A 19,928-nucleotide genomic window follows, 5' to 3' on the forward strand; every position below is an offset into this window, starting at 1 on the left:
GTTGTCACTATAGCTATTATGCCGTAACAGATTAACAAAATGAAGGGATATGATTAATAAAATAATTATAAAAATAATTTACCTTTTATTCACGATCCGTCTGTACAATATTAGCCTAGTTTCAAAAAAACTTAAATCGTTTCTTACATTATTTGGTATTCAAAGATTAGAAACAGAACACAATATTAAAACGTAGATAAGTAAAAAAATATTGTACGATAATTTTAAATGCAAATTGTGACGTGAAATTAATTTTGTGATGAAATTATTTTCACTTGGTAACACAACCAAATACGCTAATAGGTATCATAAAACAAATTATTTTCATATTTGTTCCCTTTCAAATAAAATAAAGAAGTATTATATTACAAAACGTGTAATTTAAGTAGAAAAAATAGTAGGTTTTAATAGGATTTCGAAGTACCTACCTACAGATGTTGACTGAAGCAAAATTAAACATAACGTCTCTTGCTAAAATTCTTAAGACCTATTTTAAATTAACATATGGTTGGTTTTATTTGTTCTCCAATAAATAATAGTAACATTTCGACATGTGCCTAGTGTAGCCACCCAAATATACATAAAGTCCACGTTTTCCATTGTTTAGGCTACTTCAATTTAAATGCAAATACCTGTATTGCCATGTGATATGGCTTGTAACTTTTTGAATGATAACTATGCAGTCATATAATCTCAAATACAACTTTAAAGACTAAACTTATATAAGAAATCATTTGTTCTATAAACCAGTCACAGTACATAAATGTTAACAGAATAAATATATGTTATTTAGGTCGCGAATGTTAAAATATAATAATACTATGTATGTTGGATGGATTTAAAAAGGTTTAATGCAAAAATGCACTAACCTTTATAACCCATGTTAAGCAAAATTAAGCTTTATGGAAATAAAACGTAAGTTATTCACAGCAGTGTTAAATGCTACATAATAAAAATACAAAAACATTAAAAACTATTATCGAAGTACTAATTTGGCCGGCTTTCCATCCACTTGACGTGATGATCCATGTTTTAAAGTAAATTCTCTCTTAATGTAAGCAAACAGTAAGTCTGTTATTAGGAATATTTGTGCCGTGGCGAAAGAGAGCGTGACTCCGAAGAAGAAGTTAGCGTTGGCTGATCCTGAATATATCCACAGATGCCAAACTGTTGGTCCGAGAGCAGATGTGATGATAAATGTGCAGCCCACTATGAATTTCTGTTGCATAACTGTAAATAGATAAAAGAGCACATAAATATAGAGCTTGTTATTGAGAAGATATTTGTGTATTTGCATGACATGGTGCTTGTAGTTTTGTACAAATAAAAAAGGTCCAACAGAATACTGGTAAACCCGTGGGTGGAAGCTTAATATAAAAGCAGGCCAGATAGATAATATTCCCTCAATACAGAGATAATATGTTTGATGTAATATAGCTCATTGCACAGCTAACATAAAGGTAAGCATAAATTAACATTATCCTGACTTGGTCTGTATTTAAATGCTAATTTAGTATTAAAAGGTATGATTTCCATAACTGTATTTGTTTGCTGAGGTGAAAACAATGCTTACACTACATACTTACATGTAAATAAATGTTTCCACATAGGCAATAATGCCAAGTAGAAGCCGACGTCACCCACACAAGGATAAGATCTGAATATTGTTGATAGGGCAATAAGCACGGTAGCAAGTAATACTGGTTCTCTCTTGAACCGCAGAGTGAGGGGTACCACGTACAGGGCCAGGGCATTTATTTGGAATGCACACACAAATAACACTCGGAAATGTTCAAACATTTCAGTGAAGAAGTACCAGAACAATCCAATGTTTGGCTTCAAGTCAGGCACCGTCAATCTGAAATAATATTGAAAAGTACATTAATTTAATTGGAAGACATTTTGAATCCATTGGTTTATTATGGTGTTCTTATAAAGCAAATTTTACTAAATTGTATTTTTTCATTTATGTACTGAGTTATATAAACATACAATGGTCACTTCTACAAAAAATATAATAAAACCACAGTTGAAACTTACATGAAACCATAAGTATTATAAACATATTTGTAAGATCCGTCCATAATGTATGCTGATAAATAAATAAGGAATCCCCAGCTCAACACAAATACTAGTAGTGTTCTGATGTAGGAGCATTTAGTGCATCCTTTGTTGACATCAGCCAGTAGTATAGCAATGGGCACAATGAGCAACAGCGGGTACAGTGCCTGGTGAGTGGCCAGTGCTATGAACACACACGCCACTATTCTCTGCCCACTTGATGCACCCCACAGAGCAGTAGCAACCAACAAATTCTGAACAACTGTTGTGGTCATGCCAGCACAATTCAAAACAGAGTATGGGTTAAACAAGTAAACTGATAACACATATTCAGCCGATTCTTTCAACTGGCTATCATCCAGAAGCATGGGCTTAGATTCCTCAGCTACTTCAAGCAGGTTCTTCTCTTGCGACTCCTTAAAAATCCGTACAAAAGCCTTGGAAGTCTTATAAAGAAGATGAGCAGTCAGGAGATCCAGTAACGTAAATAAAACTGGCAAAATAAATGGCACTTTCTTCATGATATAGTAGAACGCTAATAGCATTATAGGAGATTCATGAAATGAGTCTCCTTCGTAAGGGTTAATGTTATGATCATATAAATAAACGCCTTCCATTAACCTCTTCCATGAGTTTAGAGGCGTCGCTATTTCTACTCTCGTAGCTATTGTTTGCCAATAATCCAAATTTATTAGCCAGTAACGCACCAAACCGGCTACCACATACTTTAAAATAACACCCATTTTTCTGCAAAATACATAAATAAAATTGATATTTAATAAAACTCGAACCGATAGAGATAAATTATTTAAAGTGACATTTGCGTAAATTGAACCTGTTGACATTACGATTGACAGTTGACGCTGAAGACAGAAGCGTTTCATTCTACCGAGACTTGCAGTCAAAACTTTTATTTGTATCGTGTCAGTCTCAATCAATACTGGAATAAGGAGTGTCTATTTTAATCATTGCCTATCACGTAATATCATTATCTGCATAGACTTTTTCGAATCCAAACTACCAGTACTTTTCATGGAGCTCCTAAACCATATACTTGGGCATCCCGATACCTATCCCATATCGGCCATATCACATAGTAGTTAGTACATACTTAGTATATCAATTCGTCAAAGCCTTTATGAAAATATTATAGCTTTATATTTGCTAGCTTACTATCTCAGTATTTGGAAGTTTATGTAGTTTGAGCTTGTATATGTAAAGGAGGGAGTACCTACATGGAGTACCTACCTAACCGAGAACATACGGAAGTTTATAGGTACGGAGTAGATACTCATTTACTCCTTTGGAATACATACACCTTTGGAAGGTTCACAATAAGGTAACAAAAACATTAGTCTTATTTTATAAAATAAAAGTCCAAACGATCAATACAAAATATGTTTTATTTACCAACAGTATACAATGAGAGCAAGATTGCAATACCACGAAATCCTCTTTATCATCTAACTAAGATACATCGATTTTTTTTTTGAGCTTATTAAACAGCAATATGATGTACCTACTAAGCTTCAATCAACAGTAAGGACTTTACTTAACTAAGTAGAAAGTAGCCATTCCGGAAGCGTAGATTCGCATGAGACAAAAGTTGCCGGCACGACCATGAATGAAAAAATTAAGTTTCGACAAACCAGGTACTCAATTTTATTGGTAACGGTAATTTTTACCCTAGGAGTTTAATATTATTTATTTATCACAGAACACCGATTTATACCTTAAATTAAATTAAAATCAACCCTGAAACTAACTTATTTGAAAATCACGACGATGTAGGAAACAGTTGATCATAAGGAACTTTCAAAAATAGCTTGTTGGCAACTTTCGTTCCAATTTTATTCCAGTTCGCCTGGGCATAAGGTAGGAATTCTCTGTACAGGGTTCTCCAATTTTCGTTCGCGAATCTCGTTCCCAAGTCGGCTGAAAAATAAAATGGCAATGGTAAATGAAACACTCCCTGTTAATTTTCGAGAATAACGGTAGATATAGGATTCAAAAATTGATAACGAAATGCTATTAGGTAAGGTACGAGACCTGATTCAAGAGTCTAAAAATAGACTGTCTTGTACTGGTCTCGCCTTTCAGCTGAAGATAGTGGAAAAACATTTTCTCTTATGAGGGAAAGGGAACCAGGATCTTCTCTTACCAGGATCATTATCACGTAGATCACTAATGCTTATCGATTATATCGATTCCAAATACATGTCTAGGTATCTATCTAGGTATTTATCATGCTGTCATCTCGGTATAATAAGACTCAGAGTAGTTTAAGTGAATACTAGTTCTAACTTACTCAATTCCCTTGATTCCGGATTATCGTTCTTGAAATTGGTTACAATACTTCCAACGTCTGGCCTCATGTAGAATTCTTTGATACGGATGTACGTTTCTGTGCCGTTCTTTTCCGGAACTCCGTCGAGCTTCCATGTGTAAACTAAGTCAGCTGCAAAAGATATTATGTAAGAATATAATTTATAAAGCGTAATTAAGTATTTTATGTAGTCTTGTACGATGTTGAAGATCCAGCCATCCTGGACTGTAAGAAAAAACATATCTATCTTCCTAAGAAGCGTACCAGCTCTTGGGTTATTGAAGGGTGAATACTTCTGAATGACCGTCATTGCGATCAGAGTGTTGATAAGTATAGTAAGTCAGCATTGTAAAATTATTTTACTTACTCATGGTAGTATTGACTTCACCGAAGGCTAAAATCCTAAGAGAATTGAATTTTCCCTCTCCATGGTACTCAGCATGGACCGTAACTTTTGGACTAGTCAGGTCTACTTCTAAATGGAACTTGTCGTCATCTGCACGCAGCCTGTAATAAAATACGGTGTTTAAACTTGATTTGAATAACAAACTGTACCCAACATGATGCTTGTTCTATTTGTTGAACCCAATACATTTAAGCTAATATTCATTATAAAGTTAAAAATTATGATATTTCTCAGTACCTATATTTTTCTGGAATAGACGTATCATTTTTTTAAATCTGTTTTTCTTTACCTGGCATCATGAACCTTGGCAGCTCTCAAGCCTTCAACTTGTATATTTTTCATATTCAATTTTGCCGCTATCTGTAATGCATAAGAAAACATAATATATAAGTAAGGCGTAGGCAATATAAATTAAAGCTAAATTAAATGACTCCGTCGTATCTTATAATTAATTTGAATTGCTAAATACGTTCAAGTAGAATAAGGACTGCTTTGAGTTACTTGAGAGATAAGTAAGTACGTAAAGTAAAAAAAGTAAGCTTTATAGCGCGTCAAAATTCGAAACATAGGTTTCGCCCCGCGCTCCAATCGAACCGTCGACGCCCGGCGCGCAAGAGACGCGCACGATCCGCTTCAAACCGGCGCGCGGCGGGTGCTGCGTCCCCGCCGCCCGCCAGTCCAAAAGTCTAGTTAGTCCGCGACCCGCTCCGTCAGCAACAACACGCGCGCGCGCTGCCGCGCGCCGACCCTATAAGTCGTGTTTAGCTCTAGTTTTCCATGTTTAAGTTTTGTCTTGTCCTCCCATTGTTGTTTACACTTATATATTTTACTCATTATACGTCCTTTTTACACATTTCCAACGTTTTATTCATTAGTTCGCGTACCCCGAGCTATAACTGGCAGCCCAACGTGACGCAGTGAATCAGTGTTAATTTGTGTTAACTTTTGCATTACATAACAGTTTTGGAACATTAAATGTGTATATTGTGTAATTCGGTAAAATCAGTGTTTAAAAACAAGAACGTTAGTTGTCGTAAATAATATCGCGTAGGTACGCTACGCGCTCGCTAGGCTTGGTTCGTCCGGTATATTCGCTACCACCGCCGTGCGCCGGGGAGGCTGAAGAGGCGGGGGGAGGCTAGGCGGAGCCAAGCGTGCTTCGCGTTCGAAACATTACCATATATGGTTACGGATTTGGGCGTTCGATCGACGCGACGCGACGCATCAATATTATTTACGAGAGAACACTAGAGAGTGCTAAGTTGCGTGACGAACTGTTAACACGGGTTAGTGTGTTCCGCGGACTCAACTCAATCTTTTTCGGTACTTGTTTCGTACTGCGATGTGTAGTGCGGTGCCGACGTGACTTTTAGAACATTCTGGAACCTAGGTAGTGCGGTGACCTAGGATATCTAAGTAACGTTCGTGTATGTTTTCGGTACTTGCTTCGTACTGCGTTGTATAGTGCGGTGCCGACGCGAACTTTAGTACATTCTAGGACCTAGGTAGTGCGGTGACCTAGGATATCTAAGTGACGTTCGTGTATTTTTTCCGGTACTTGTTTCGTGCTGCGGTGTGTAGTGCGGTGCCGACGCGAACTTTAATACGTTTTAAAGCCTAGATAGTGCCGGTGACCTAGGGTACCTAACTGTTTGTACTTGTTGAACTTTGTTGGTACTTGTTTCGTACTGCTGTATGTTAGTGCGGTATCAACGTGAACTTTTACGCATTGGAAAAACCCAGGTTGTGTCGGTGACCTAGGGTACCTAAGAGACTTTTGTGTACGTCGTTTGGTACTTGTTTCGCGTCGTGTTTATCGGTGCGGTGCCAACGTGGACTATTGTTTATTCGACGTGTGTACGCGTTAGCTCCGAATAATGGTTCTAACGAGATCGCGTGCAGCGAGCCCGGCTTCGGCCGCCGCCCAGTCTGAGGACTTGGCGCCGCCGCTCGCGCCTGCGCCGGACTCTCATCCGCGCGGCGCTGCTCCTGCACAAATGGAGAACGCGCAAGCTGTCGCTGGCTCTGCTCCGGTGGCCATGACCACTGACCAGCTGCTGCTGCTCATCGAGAGGTTAAGTAATCGTCGCGATCCTGTAAGTACACCTGTTTATTCTGGCCACTTCGCGAAGTGTACTGCGCGCTTTGATGGGGACAAAGCGAGCGACGTCCTTGCATTTATTGACGCCGTCGAGACCTACAAGGAGTGCGTGCGTGTCGACGACGCTAACGCCCTGCGTGGGTTACCCATGTTATTAACGGGGCTTGCCGCCACGTGGTGGCAGGGTGTTAAAGAGACTACTTACACTTGGCATGATGCCGTCGAAGCATTAAAGGCTACATTCGGTCCAAGATTACCGCCTCATAAAATTTATAGGAAAATCTTTGAGCGTGAGCAACGTAACGACGAGTCCACCGACATATTTGTGTGCCACGTTAGGGCGCTGATAGCTCAGTTACCACCGTCTTCTCTGTCAGAGGTGGTACAGCTGGATATGGTTTACGGGCTCCTGAAACATCGTATTAGAGAGAAGGTAGCCCGCTCCAGCTTTGGTACGTTTGCGGAGTTGGTAGCGGAAGCGCGCCGTGTCGAGGACATTCTCGACGAGGGTCGGCCGCGCCCCGCTCCTGCTGAGGTTAAGTCGTCGACCTCAGCCGCCGCCCCGTCTTCGCCCGTTCGATCTTCGGCTTCTGTTCCTAAGGCCCGGCCTCAATGTAATTACTGCAAGCAGTTTGGCCATTTGAAAGAGGCGTGTGAGAAGTTAGCCAAGAAGGCCGCCGATGTTAAGGCGTCACCCGCGCCTGCGCCGACGCCGATCATCACGTGTTTCGGGTGTGGAGCACCCGGAGTCATCCGATCGAACTGTCCGGCGTGTAAGGAAAAGAACAGTGTTGTGTCATCATCAGTGTTTCAATCAGTGTCCGCGAGTGATACGCGCTTAGATTCGCGAGTGCGACCGATTCTAGAAGTTGAAGTGTACGGTGTTATCGGTAGATTAGTGTTGGACACTGGCGCTAAACATTGCATCGGCAGTGTTTCGCTAAGAGCGCATTTAGTTAATAACGGCCAAACATTTTCCAATGTATTTACAGAATTAAAATATGCCGATGGCAGAGTTTGTGCGCAAATTGTTGAAACAGCGCAAGTAAATGTAACTGTGCGCGGGGTGACACTGAATGTTGTTTTTCTTATGTTACCTAATGCTACAGATAGCTTATTAGGAATGAATTTCATACGGGATGCTGGCATGGTATTAGACTTCTGTCGTGATGAGTGGTATTTGCGTGATAATAGGGCCCCTCAGCCCATTATTTATGAACCAAGCGCGTTATCCCTGTCATGTTCGTCTGTGGGTCTTCGCGAGGACGAGGGCTCACATCTTGACGCGACTGAACGTCCGCGATTGTCCGACCTTCTGAATGTCAATGCAGACATTTCCGCTCCAGGGGGAGGACCGACTGATTTTGCAGTCCATCGCATCGACACAGGAGATGCCACACCCATAGCTAGCCCACCGTATCATGTATCTCCTTTGAAGAAGGATCGACGCTGGCACTGGGGGGAGTCCGAATCCGAACAGTGCGCGTTCGAGGGACTGAAGGTGCGCCTTTCCACCAGTCCCATACTCCGCCAGCGTAACTTCGAGGAACCATTCGTGTTAAGGACAGACGCTAGTTCGCGTTACTCAGTTGGTGACCTCGTCCTCGTGGAGAGCCATCGATTGGGTCAGGCCGCCAAGGGTTTCACAAGTAAGTTTGCACCCAGGCGTGAAGGTCCTTACAAGATAAAAAGTGTTGTTTCACCGACGATTTTTGAGATCGTTGACAAAAATGATTTACCGCGGGGTAAATACCATGCCAACCTCCTGACCCCTTACGTCGGCAGCGGTGAGGCTGTCGTTGACTCTCGTAGGGTCAAGGTTTCCAAGTCGGTTTCAGAGCCTTCCACCGACTTGGAGGGGGAGGATATAGCGCGTCAAAATTCGAAACATAGGTTTCGCCCCGCGCTCCAATCGAACCGTCGACGCCCGGCGCGCAAGAGACGCGCACGATCCGCTTCAAACCGGCGCGCGGCGGGTGCTGCGTCCCCGCCGCCCGCCAGTCCAAAAGTCTAGTTAGTCCGCGACCCGCTCCGTCAGCAACAACACGCGCGCGCGCTGCCGCGCGCCGACCCTATAAGTCGTGTTTAGCTCTAGTTTTCCATGTTTAAGTTTTGTCTTGTCCTCCCATTGTTGTTTACACTTATATATTTTACTCATTATACGTCCTTTTTACACATTTCCAACGTTTTATTCATTAGTTCGCGTACCCCGAGCTATAGCTTTTGGATATACATATTAATTTATTCTCATGAACAGGTATTTTAGGCGTAAGTAAATTCCTACCAATGACATTAAATCTACTGGGGCAAGGTCAACAGGAAATTATTTTTCTTTTCACGATATGAACTTGGGCTTAACCTACTTATAGGCGCCTTCCTATCATGTGTGGAGCGATAACAACTATGTACCTACTTAAAAAATACATTGATATGGTAGGCCTCATTAAGAAGCTCATTATTTTTAAACGGTTTTTAAACGGTTTTATTTAGCTCACCCAGTTTGTTTTATTTATTATTTATTCATTCTTGGGTCAAATTTAGTAATTCAAATTTCACCCTCTTCCTGTCAACCGATTGATCTGAAATTTTGTATACACCTTTAATTCCGATGACAATACATTAAAGTAATATCAATAACATTGTAAATCCAATATGGCCGCCGGCACAAAATGGCGGATAACGTAGATTTTATCAATCCCATCAATATGGGTATCAAATGAAAGGGCTCAACAAGCAGAATACAATATACTATAAAAAATTGAAATCCAAGATGGCGGCCGCTACAAAATGGCGGATAACGTAGGTTTTATCAATCCCATCAATATGGGTATCAAATGAAAGGTCTCAACAAGTAGAACACAATGTACTATATAAAATTAAAATCCAAGATGGCGGCCTCTACAAAATGGCGGATAACGTAGGTTTTATCAATCCCATCAATTTGGGTATCAAATGAAAGGTCTCAACCAGTAGAATACAATGTACTATATAAAATTAAAATCCAAGATGGCGGCCTCTACAAAATGGCGGATAACGTAGGTTTTATCAATCCCATCAACATGGGTATCAAATGAAAGGTCCCAACAAGTAGAATACAATTTACTATGCAAAATTAAAATCCAAGATGGCGGCCTCTACAAAATGGCGGATAACGTAGGTTTTATCAATCCCATCAACATGGGTATCAAATGAAAGGTCCCAACAAGTAGAATACAATTTACTATGCAAAATTAAAATCCAAGATGGCGGCCTCTACAAAATGGCGGATAACGTAGGTTTTATCAATCCCATCAATATGGGTATCAAATGAAAGGTCTCAACAAGTAGATCACAAATTACTATAAAAAATGAAATCCAAGATGGCGGCCGCTACAAAATGGCGGATAACGTAGGTTTTATCAATCCCATCAATATGGGTATCAAATGAAAGTTCTCAACCAGTAGAATACAATGTACCATATAAAATTAAAATCCAAGATGGCGGCCTCTACAAAATGGCGGATAACGTAGGTTTTATCAATCCCATCAACATGGGTATCAAATGAAAGGTCTCAACAAGTAGAATACAATTTACTATGCAAAATCGAAATCCAAGATGGCGGCCTCTACCAAATGGCTGATAACAATTTTTTATCAATCCCACCAATATGGGTATCAAATGAAAGGGCTTCAGAAGTAGAAAACTGTCAGTAACTCCAGCGGGGCCCAACAGGGCCAAGGCATGCCTGGGCTGCGAGATTGTTCGAAAGAGTTACCGCGGCCCGGGTACATAAAAGGCCTACGACGGAACAAAACGGTTTTTAGTCAAGAGTCTGGCACTCCCTCACCGCTGCTGACCCACAGCAAGAGAGGACATGTGATGATTTTTGGGGTTGTTAAAAAAAAAGTATCTGGAAATTGTCAGGTAAGAGACCGTGTAATAATGATGCACTAAATGAATTAGATAGAATGAGGAATATTCGGTAGGCATTTTCATTAAATACTAAAACTAGAAAATAAAAATCGGTAAAAACTTTTAAGTTAAACGGTTTTATCTTATGTGCACTGAAAACTAGAAAATAAAAAAATAGTTACTTACCTGTCAACCTACGTAGGTGGTCCCGGTCACAGTAAACTAAAATAAAAACGTGGGGCCCATGTGAATTCCTACCTATGGCAAAGCATATCTTTATACTTTGGTAGATCATGAGCTCGGCGTTCGCTGGTGATGCCGCTACGGCTGATTATTGATTGTCAAAATCTCCAGTTACGATTATAGTAAGTCGATGCAATCCACACCTATTATACCTCTAGAAGAAAGTACTACAGCAATAGTTAATGGGCCCCACGTTTTTATTTTAGTTTACTGTGACCGGGACCACCTACGTAGGTTGACAGGTAAGTAACTATTTTTTTATTTTCTAGTTTTCAGTGCACATAAGATAAAACCGTTTAACTTAAAAGTTTTTTTACCGATTTTTTATTTGTTCTCAGAACTAAGTAAGCAAGAGCAAAAGAAAGACACTGCATGCATACCTACTTGAGAACCTACACTGAGGTTTTGAATGCTGCGTTCTCATGATTATTCAACTATTGTTAAAAATTAAGCAATATATCCCTGCTTCCAACTCAATAATGCAGCAGTTAAATCATATACCTTTCAATGTACCTGCACGCTACTCTCTATTAGGAAGTATATATCCAACTTATATTAAGCAATTAGGTTTGTCAAGTGTTGTCCGCAATCAGATACAAGTATTTTAAAACAAGTATGTTTTTCAGTATTCATCAGTAAGAAGACAACTAGTGACGCGCTTTCGTACATACCGACTTTTGTTTCTGTATCTAAGCATAAACAGAATTAGTAAGTAGACAACTATGGTCACGGTTGGAAGGTCATGATCTTATTCCACTATGCATATAAGGTATCTGCGTATTTATCTTCATAAACCGTAGTTACATAGATAGTGGTATCTAGGATCAACATTAATTACAGAGTAGTTAGACCAGTTAATTGCATAATAACTTGAGGTAGGTATGGGGTTTTACTAGATTTTCTTAAACATAAAAACTATTTACTTAAGGTCACTGAAAAATATTGAAATTTTAGATAAAGAATATTACCAATATATTTTTCAAAACAATATTGTTAATGCTTTATTTGCTTGGTAAACGTAGGAGTTTTAGAGATATTGCCTATTTAATAAAATCAGTGAATTCTGTTCGAGTATTCAATCAATCAATATTTAAGGCACGGATCACAAGCCTATTCAACAATCGACTTATATCGGGTTGGTGATGCTATTTATAAAGAAATACTCACCTGCCTTAGTTATGAGTAGGGCTGCCATTTCGAATTTCGCCAAACCCGGACAAATATTAAAAAAACCCGGACATTTGGCGTAAATAGCATTTTTTCCCCGGACGAGTCCGATTTTTTTTGTTTAACAAAACAAGACCTAATTTTTAATATTACCATATTACTTAAATTCAATGAGGTCCTTCATGTAGTACCTAGTATTGAAAGATTGTGACTTAATGTATTTCGAAGGTCATAATTAAGAAAGCTCATATGGAAACTAGGAGTTACCTTCTTGATAGGTTAGACAAAAAAATTTAGAAAAACACAAACAACTGTAACGTGAAGTCGCCGCGAGCGCAGCGAGCACGAAAATTTTTGAGTTTTGGGTCACTAAAGCACCTAAACTTGTATAATAAAAAAATCCGCAAAGTGAAGAAGCCGCAAGCGAAGCGAGCGCAAAATTTTTTGAATATTGGGATATTAAATAGCTAAACATAAAGAAAAATGTGTTAAAAAGAAGCCGCGAGCGAAGCGAGCGCGAAAATTTTGGACACTTCGACTTCTGCATTATTAGACGCCCGGGTAATTCGCCTACCCAGGCACCATAGGTTAAGATGGCCCTATGAAAAATGTCCGGGTTTTCCCCGGACACTTCTTGAAACCCCGCCCGGACGGCCCCCGGACGGCCACCAAACGAGGACAAATCCGGGGAAACCCGGACGGATGGCAGCCCTAGTTATGAGTAATGTGTACCTAGATACCCATTTACGGTCTCCGAATACTGAATGTAAAACAACAAAATGACCTTCTATTTTTAAGTATCTGGTAGGTATTAGTTAACTAACTACATACCTAATTACCTAAAACCACATTCAAAAAGTTACTTCTCAGTTAATAAACATTTAACGATTATAAAATTATGCTACCATAACAAACAAGTTTGCAATCGACATTTTATTTTATTTTTATCAATTCCTATTTCCATATAATCCTGATTTTCTCACGTTAATATAATAAGTAATATTTGCTTATCTTTTACACCGAAAACACATTTAATAAAGACGAAACCGGTTTTGCCTTTTTTCTGAAGCCTTAACCAGCAAGTACCTACATTGGTATATTTTGATAATAAAGATTTTGAACGTTAGCCACATGATGGAACTCATGGAACAGGATTCCGCGAACAACAGAGCTACTTACCTATCTAATTTTCGCACTAAGGTATCATGGCTTTAAGTGTCAAATAAATAATAGGTATCTATAAAAAAAAAAACATTGGCTGATAATACTACACCATAAATTACCTATATTTAACAAAAAATCCTCAGCCAAAGTGTCATAGTAGAATGGAATTATGTAGATTTACCTATGTAGCTTTAAAAGGACACTGACGAAACCTTTATCACCTCTCATGCCTCACCTTGAACGCGAGCTGAATCGTACATATGTCGTTAACATTTAGGATTTAAAAAATAGGAAAAATAAGCTATGTATAGCCTTATATATTATTGAATTTCCTATTCGCCTTCAACTGCAATCCAGTTTATTATTTTCAACTCAGATGGCAAAGAACTGCTTGAAGGTTGGCACTGCCACGAGGTACTTATTCAATTTTAACCTTTCCCAATAAGTTGGTAGGTATGTAATTTGCTGACGGCTACATACAAAAACTTACGAAAGTGACTGAGAAATCAATACCCTAAATAAAACCCATTCCAGTGAAAGTAAAACTAAATTGCCAGAAATTATAAAAAGAGGTAGAGTCCGCGCGATTTCTTCTAACAAATCTATGAAAACTGCTGACCGTACTCGTTAATATTAACATGTAGAAAAAGAAAGGTTTTTTTGGTAAAATCCCTAAAAATAATCAAATGGTATTGTATAATCAAATGTCCGCGTTTGCATGACGCAACAAAAACAATTAATTTCTTCTATCTTCGAGTGATGAGTACAATTTAATCCGGACATTAACTAGTAATAAGCGGAAAATTAGTACGTATGAGTATGGTTGGTAGCCCACTGGTAAGTCCGAATACAATATATATTATGACTAGCTGTTGCCCGCGACTTCGTACGCGGATCCTGTCCCTTATGCCAGCGACTACGGGGTCAGCAAAATCAAAGATCTGAATAGTCTGATATTGAATTTTAAGGGACCGAAGAGAAACATTCTATATACTTAATTTTTGTACTTTAACAGCAAAAGCACAGCATACTAAACAAAACGCTGAGAACTGAACCGCAATAGACGTGACCATAGGGATAAAAGTAGTGATTCTAATTAGTCCGCATTTGTGTGTGGCAAAAATATTACACAAGTATTATTACGTAAAAAAACATTAAATAGATGACAAAGTCGTGGTGACTTAGTGGAAGTCGTTGTGGTTTAGTGGGTAGAGAACCAATCTCTCAAGTATGAGCGTGCGTCTTTGATTCCAGGTCTGGCAAATACCTGCTAATGCAACTTTTCTTAGTTCATATGTACTTTCTACGTATATTTTGGATACCAATGACCGTCATTTGGAGGGGATGTTAAACTGTAGGTTCCGGCTGTCATTGAACATTCTTGGCAGTCGTAATGGGTAGTCAGAAGCCAGTATGTCTCACCAAGGGGTGTTGGGTTGAACGGGTAACCGGGTCGTGGAGGTCAGATAGGCAGTCGCTCCTTGTAAAACACTGGTACTCAGTTGCATCGTGACTGGAAGTCGACCCTAACATAATTGGGACAAAGGCTCTTGAGATAATAACGACAATAATAATGAGATATAGGTACCGCAGGACATCTGAGGCTGGGAGACGGGGAGTAGCGACCCCACGGGGCTATATATACTGAGTTCTCCAGGGAGAGTATACTGTCCCCCATCTCCGGCCGGTCGGAGTGAATCATGACGGGGGTAGGTCTCACGCCTCTGGCTTGGCTTGGCCGTCCAGAGTGGAGTCGCTAGAGCAGGATTAGTAGCCCTACTCGGAGGGTAGGTGCCTCATGGTAAGCACAGGGAGCGCGTAATCTGCGTTTAAAGTCCACCGAGGTATCCTCACCCTTCAGCCGCTCATGTCCCTGTTGCCCTCTTGTTGCTATTCAGTGACTGGTTCCCGGGGGGCCAGTAAGTGAGGTGGCTAGTCTCCACCTGCCATTTTTAGATGTACTTAATAGGTACATTGTCATCCACTAACATCCCATCACAATAGCCCAAGTAGTTTTCCTCCATAGTTAACAATATTTTAGCACAAAACCGGGGATTGTCTTTTTTTAACGACGTCTACCGGGGATTGTCCTTGGGTTCATTTCTATAGTGTATAAAGGGATAATAGTCGGTTTTGTGTCACCATTTCATTAAAGTTGTCTCAAAAGGGCTTCAGCGAGTTTTCTTCGGCCCCACGTTTGCCTCCCAAAAATTCGGAACTCTATAGTCCCGAGGTCTGGAAGAGACATACAATATAATAATGAGATATAACGCAACAAAGTCGGAGAGTGGGGGCTCGTGACGCCACGTCTAGGTATGTAAAATTTGTACTAAGCAGTGAATTCAAGCGTTGTTGTATCTTCGTTATTATTTGTTTGTGAGAGAGAAAAGAAAATACGTGTCTAAAAGACGGACTAATTACTTTTTTGATTCACCATACCTATTTCATAACATTCATTTCTATACATTTCAAGTGTAGTATTGCTCCTGAAGTTCCACATCAGGTGTTCCAGATTTTCGATGTTTATACGTCAATAGAGAGTGCATCAGATTGAACCACTTTTGCTAAAACGTCATATCTTCATATGCTATAGTCTAGCTGGGCTCCTGGAGTTCCACATCAGGTGTAGGTGTGGTTCAATTTTTATAAGTCAACAGAGAGTGCTTATCAGATTGAACAACTTTTGCTAAAACGTCATACCTCTATATGCTATAGTCTAGCTGGGCCCCTGAAGTTCCACATCAGGTGTTTTAGATCTTCAATTTGTGTAAGTCAATAGAAAGTGCTTATCAAATTGAACAACTTTTGCTAAAACGTCATACCTGTATATGGTATAGAGAAGCTGGGCTCTTGGGGTTCCACATCAGGTGTTCCAGATCTTAAAATTTATTATCTCAGCTGAAAATGCTCATCACATGAAACAATTTTTGCCATGGCACCATTTTTGTATCTCTTATAGTTTTGTTGGTCTGTTGGTGTTCTGCATCAGGTCTTCAAGTTTCGGAGATAAATTATAGCCTATATGTTGACCAGACTTAATACTGATACAACAAAGAAAAAATCATTGAAATCCGTTCAGTAGTTCGGAAGATTAGCGTGTACAAATCTAAGAAGGTGTATACAAACTTTCATCCCCTATTTTATCCCCTTAGGGATGGAATTTATCAAAATCCTTTCTTAAGGGTTGCCTACGCCATAGTAGCTTTATGCATGCAAAGTCTCAGTCCGATCGGTTTAAAATTGACAAAGTTTCATACAAACTTTCATCCCCTATTTTATTCCTTTGGGGGTAGAATTGATCAAAATCCTTTCTTAGCGGATGCCTACGTCATAACATCTACCTGCATGCCAAATTTCAGCCCGATCCGTCCAGTGGTTTCAGCTGTGCGTTGATAGATCACTATGTCAGTCAGTCAGTCACCTTTGAGTTTTATATATTTAGATGAGCAAAAACAAAAGAAAGTGGATGTGCGTGAAATCAAAGTACTGCTGCAGCCATTAACTATTTGACTATCTATAAAAAGTTTTCAGACGTGTTGACATTTGTTCATGAAAACTTTGAGGAAGTTGTACCCCTAATTTGAACTGGTTCAGACATAAGATAATAAATCTCGCTAGGTACGTAAGTAAGTATTTGTCTTTGTTTGAGGTCGTACTTATGGTTCTTTAAAACCCTTCCTGTTTTACAAAGATACCATTATTATCTATGAAAAGATTTGTCGTCAAGGTTAACAGGTTTCTAAATTATAATTAATTTTGTTGAAACAAACTGTTTAAATAATAGAGTTTTATGAGGTTAGTAGTTAGGTCAAACACATAGAAATACACTTTACGACTGTAACATTCAGTTGAAGGAAATACGAAACGTTTGACGCAAAAAACTTTAAAAACATTTTAGACTTTTTATACATAATATGTACTCAAATGTTCAAAACTCTGTCTGGAAAAACGTTTTCAAAAGTTTATAAGGATCTATGAATAGAACTTGAATAAATCCTGATATTATTTGACGGGGATATGGAAGTACAAAATAAAAATAACAATTGGACCATCTACTTATGGATTTAGATCGAGCAAGCATTTCGAAAACGACGGATAAAATTACTTTTTCATCCCACCATCTCGGAAAGAGTAGTTTTACCCTTTGATATCTGAGCGCAAAAGTCGTTTTTATCCTCTAGAGCGGCAAAGTGATTTGAATTTAGAACATCGTGTGCAATACTCCATTTGTGACAATCTTGATAAGACTTTTCATACAAATACATATTAAACAAATAAAATACTGCCTAAAATAATTATTCAATTAATTAAGTAATTTTTATTATTGTTTTTACATAGATTTTTAACCTCGTTTCATTTTTAAACTGAGTTTTCAAATAAATGAACTTTATTAGGTACTTCTTTTAAATTTGACACTCATATGTGGGCGCCATTTTGTTTTTGTAATTTCCTCGATGAGGTGGGATGAAAAGTTACGTGTTGCACTCGAGTGCAAAGATTTTTCACCTTGTGCTCTTTTGATTCCCTCGCTATCGCTCAGGATTCTAATTATTGAAACACTCGCTACGCTCGTGTTTCAATTTTAGAATCCTTCGCTTACTCGGTCATCAAAATTGAGCCCGCGGTTAAAAAGCAACTTTGCACTCTTGTATAACAAATAACTATTTTAACTTGCTTTGTAGCTCAGTATGTAAGGACATTATTCTTTCATATCATATTTTACTACATGATTCTATTGTTTATTTTTGAAACACTAGGAAAGATATGTTATCCATTTTCATTTCCTCATTCGTTTCCGTCTTTTTTGGAGGAAATCTTGCTTCTAGACTTCTAATTAACATGGCAACAATTTGATTTGCCTAATTATCTAGACGGAATAATTATTATTTTAGTAAGGTTCTTTTATTTTTAGTTTCCTTTGTGCTTTATCGCATTTTGAACGATCTCATTGTTCTTTGTTACCTATTTTCTGTTATATTTTTTGTGCCTAAATCTAATTCATTTTAATGGTAATTTTGGATGATTTTTTACTACATTGAAAGTTCCAAGAAAATGATCATTACTTGGTAGGTACTCTATTAAAAATACCAAGGTGCATAATTAATAATTAACCTACATCATTTTATTACACTAGTAATAATTCGATTAACGTGACGTGCTTACCTAGATCGGTGGATTTTAATTAATGGCAAGTCCTTCAAACGCTGGTTAAAAGTCGGCTTAACAAAAAAAGGGTAAAACTTTTGTTGTACTTGTTTTATATGAAATTAATTTGGTACCTGATTATTTTTGTACTCCAAACGGAAATCCTTCTGCAGGTAAGGATCAATCGGGGGTATTCCCAACTCGTCTATGCCATTAATCATGACTGCAATGCCTTTTTGGACCGCATCTGCCATACAGTCATTTACATCTATTGCATTTCTGTTGCATGTCTTGAAATACTTTGCTGAAAAATGAAATAAGATGTCATAAAATATATACGAAAAAATTCTGAATAGATCAGAATAGATCTAGGATTTGACAGTTTTTCTGACAGTTCTAAATGATAGTTAAGTTGTTTTTCTTTCCGTTAATAATTGTTAGTTTTGCATAAATACGTGGAAATGGGTATGTCACTGAAATTAAGTGATTGTTAGCGTATCATGGCGCTAATTGTGGAGAGGGGACAAAGATTATAGGGTAAGGTAGTGTTGGTGGTCAATTAAAGTGTGCAGTAGACTGTTATTATAATTTTCAAGCATGCTCGTGTAAGCCGAGCATCTAGGTTAACATTTAGCGGAACTTAGTAGTGAATGTGATGTTAGAGGAAAAAATAAAAATAGAGGAAAGATGAACCAGTTCACGTTTAAGGATTTGGTTTGTCTTTTGAGCCATAGGTGCACACGTGAATGGGAATTACCTATAAATTAAAATAATTCTAAATCATTTTTTAATTTAATTATGCTAAAACTAACTTGTAGTTAAAATAAATTAAAAAGTAAGCTTTGGAAATAAGTAAGAGTAACAATTAATTATGAATTTTGTTAAACTATTATCAAAATGAATATTTATTTTAAAACAATATTTAAATTACTTACTGATATCAACTGCACCATAACAAGCACTTAACACGGTTAATAAATAGAAAACTCCTTTCGACGAAAACATTTTGAATTATTAAAAAAATATTTGTTATTTATGAAAAAAAATAGTCACAACAGACGAGTACTACGGTTTAAGTTGTGGCATCGTTTGTAAGTTTCGGTCCAGTGGTGCGCGCGCGCCGCACCGTCCACCGTACATTCAGCTGATTGCATAAAACGCAACCTACTCTTCAATGTCACTACTGGTTTGGTGAATACATAACAAAGTTAGGTAATGAATATTATCTTATCATATGCATATTGAGATTTTAATTGTTCCTAAAGTAGTACATAACAACAGGAAACTATGAACACAATCAAATAGAATGTGTCTAATTATTTTATTGCTTTGGTATTTTTGTTAACCTTCCTACACCTTCACTATCGAAATTTCTTAAAAGCGCCATCTGTCGCAGTCAGTGTGTGAAAATATAAACCTTTCA

General features: G+C 38.3%; 2 protein-coding genes across 2 annotated transcripts; both read right to left on the minus strand.

The window, feature by feature from the left end:
- Positions 1 to 799: 799 nt before the first annotated feature.
- On the minus strand, positions 800 to 2,903 carry LOC110374083 (phosphatidylinositol glycan anchor biosynthesis class U protein). The gene is made up of 3 exons (XM_021331655.3): positions 2,041 to 2,903; positions 1,587 to 1,858; positions 800 to 1,230 (listed from the first exon to the last, which is right to left on the minus strand). Exons 1-3 carry the CDS (start codon positions 2,802 to 2,804, stop codon positions 977 to 979), a joined length of 1,290 nt encoding a protein of 429 aa, XP_021187330.3. The 5' UTR covers positions 2,805 to 2,903; the 3' UTR covers positions 800 to 976.
- Positions 2,904 to 3,551: 648 nt separating this feature from the next.
- Positions 3,552 to 19,664, minus strand: LOC110374114 (circadian clock-controlled protein daywake). Its single transcript, XM_021331698.3, has 6 exons — positions 19,441 to 19,664; positions 18,640 to 18,809; positions 5,083 to 5,153; positions 4,755 to 4,894; positions 4,370 to 4,519; positions 3,552 to 3,996 (listed from the first exon to the last, which is right to left on the minus strand). The coding sequence occupies exons 1-6, from the start codon at positions 19,508 to 19,510 to the stop codon at positions 3,839 to 3,841; spliced, it is 759 nt and encodes a 252-aa protein (XP_021187373.3). The 5' UTR covers positions 19,511 to 19,664; the 3' UTR covers positions 3,552 to 3,838.
- Between the last annotated feature and the right edge of the window lie 264 nt (positions 19,665 to 19,928).

Source organism: Helicoverpa armigera, chromosome 3 (genome assembly GCF_030705265.1).
Source record: "Helicoverpa armigera isolate CAAS_96S chromosome 3, ASM3070526v1, whole genome shotgun sequence".
In the NCBI taxonomy this organism is placed as follows: Eukaryota; Metazoa; Arthropoda; class Insecta; order Lepidoptera; family Noctuidae; genus Helicoverpa; species Helicoverpa armigera.

Bases quoted from the DNA above. Each gene is read 5' to 3' on its own strand.
- LOC110374083 (XM_021331655.3), bottom strand. From the start codon at position 2,804: ATGGGTGTTATTTTAAAGTATGTGGTAGCCGGTTTGGTGCGTTACTGG. The intron at 1,859-2,040 runs GTAAGTTTCAAC...ATATTATTTCAG, and splicing joins TATAATACTTATGGTTTCAT to ATTGACGGTGCCTGACTTGA. The intron at 1,231-1,586 runs GTAAGTATGTAG...ATCTATTTACAG, and splicing joins GTGGAAACATTTATTTACAT to TTATGCAACAGAAATTCATA.
- LOC110374114 (XM_021331698.3), bottom strand. From the start codon at position 19,510: ATGTTTTCGTCGAAAGGAGTTTTCTATTTATTAACCGTGTTAAGTGCT. The intron at 18,810-19,440 runs GTAAGTAATTTA...TTCATTTTTCAG, and splicing joins TTATGGTGCAGTTGATATCA to CAAAGTATTTCAAGACATGC. The intron at 4,895-5,082 runs GTAAAGAAAAAC...ATTTTATTACAG, and splicing joins GCCAAGGTTCATGATGCCAG to GCTGCGTGCAGATGACGACA.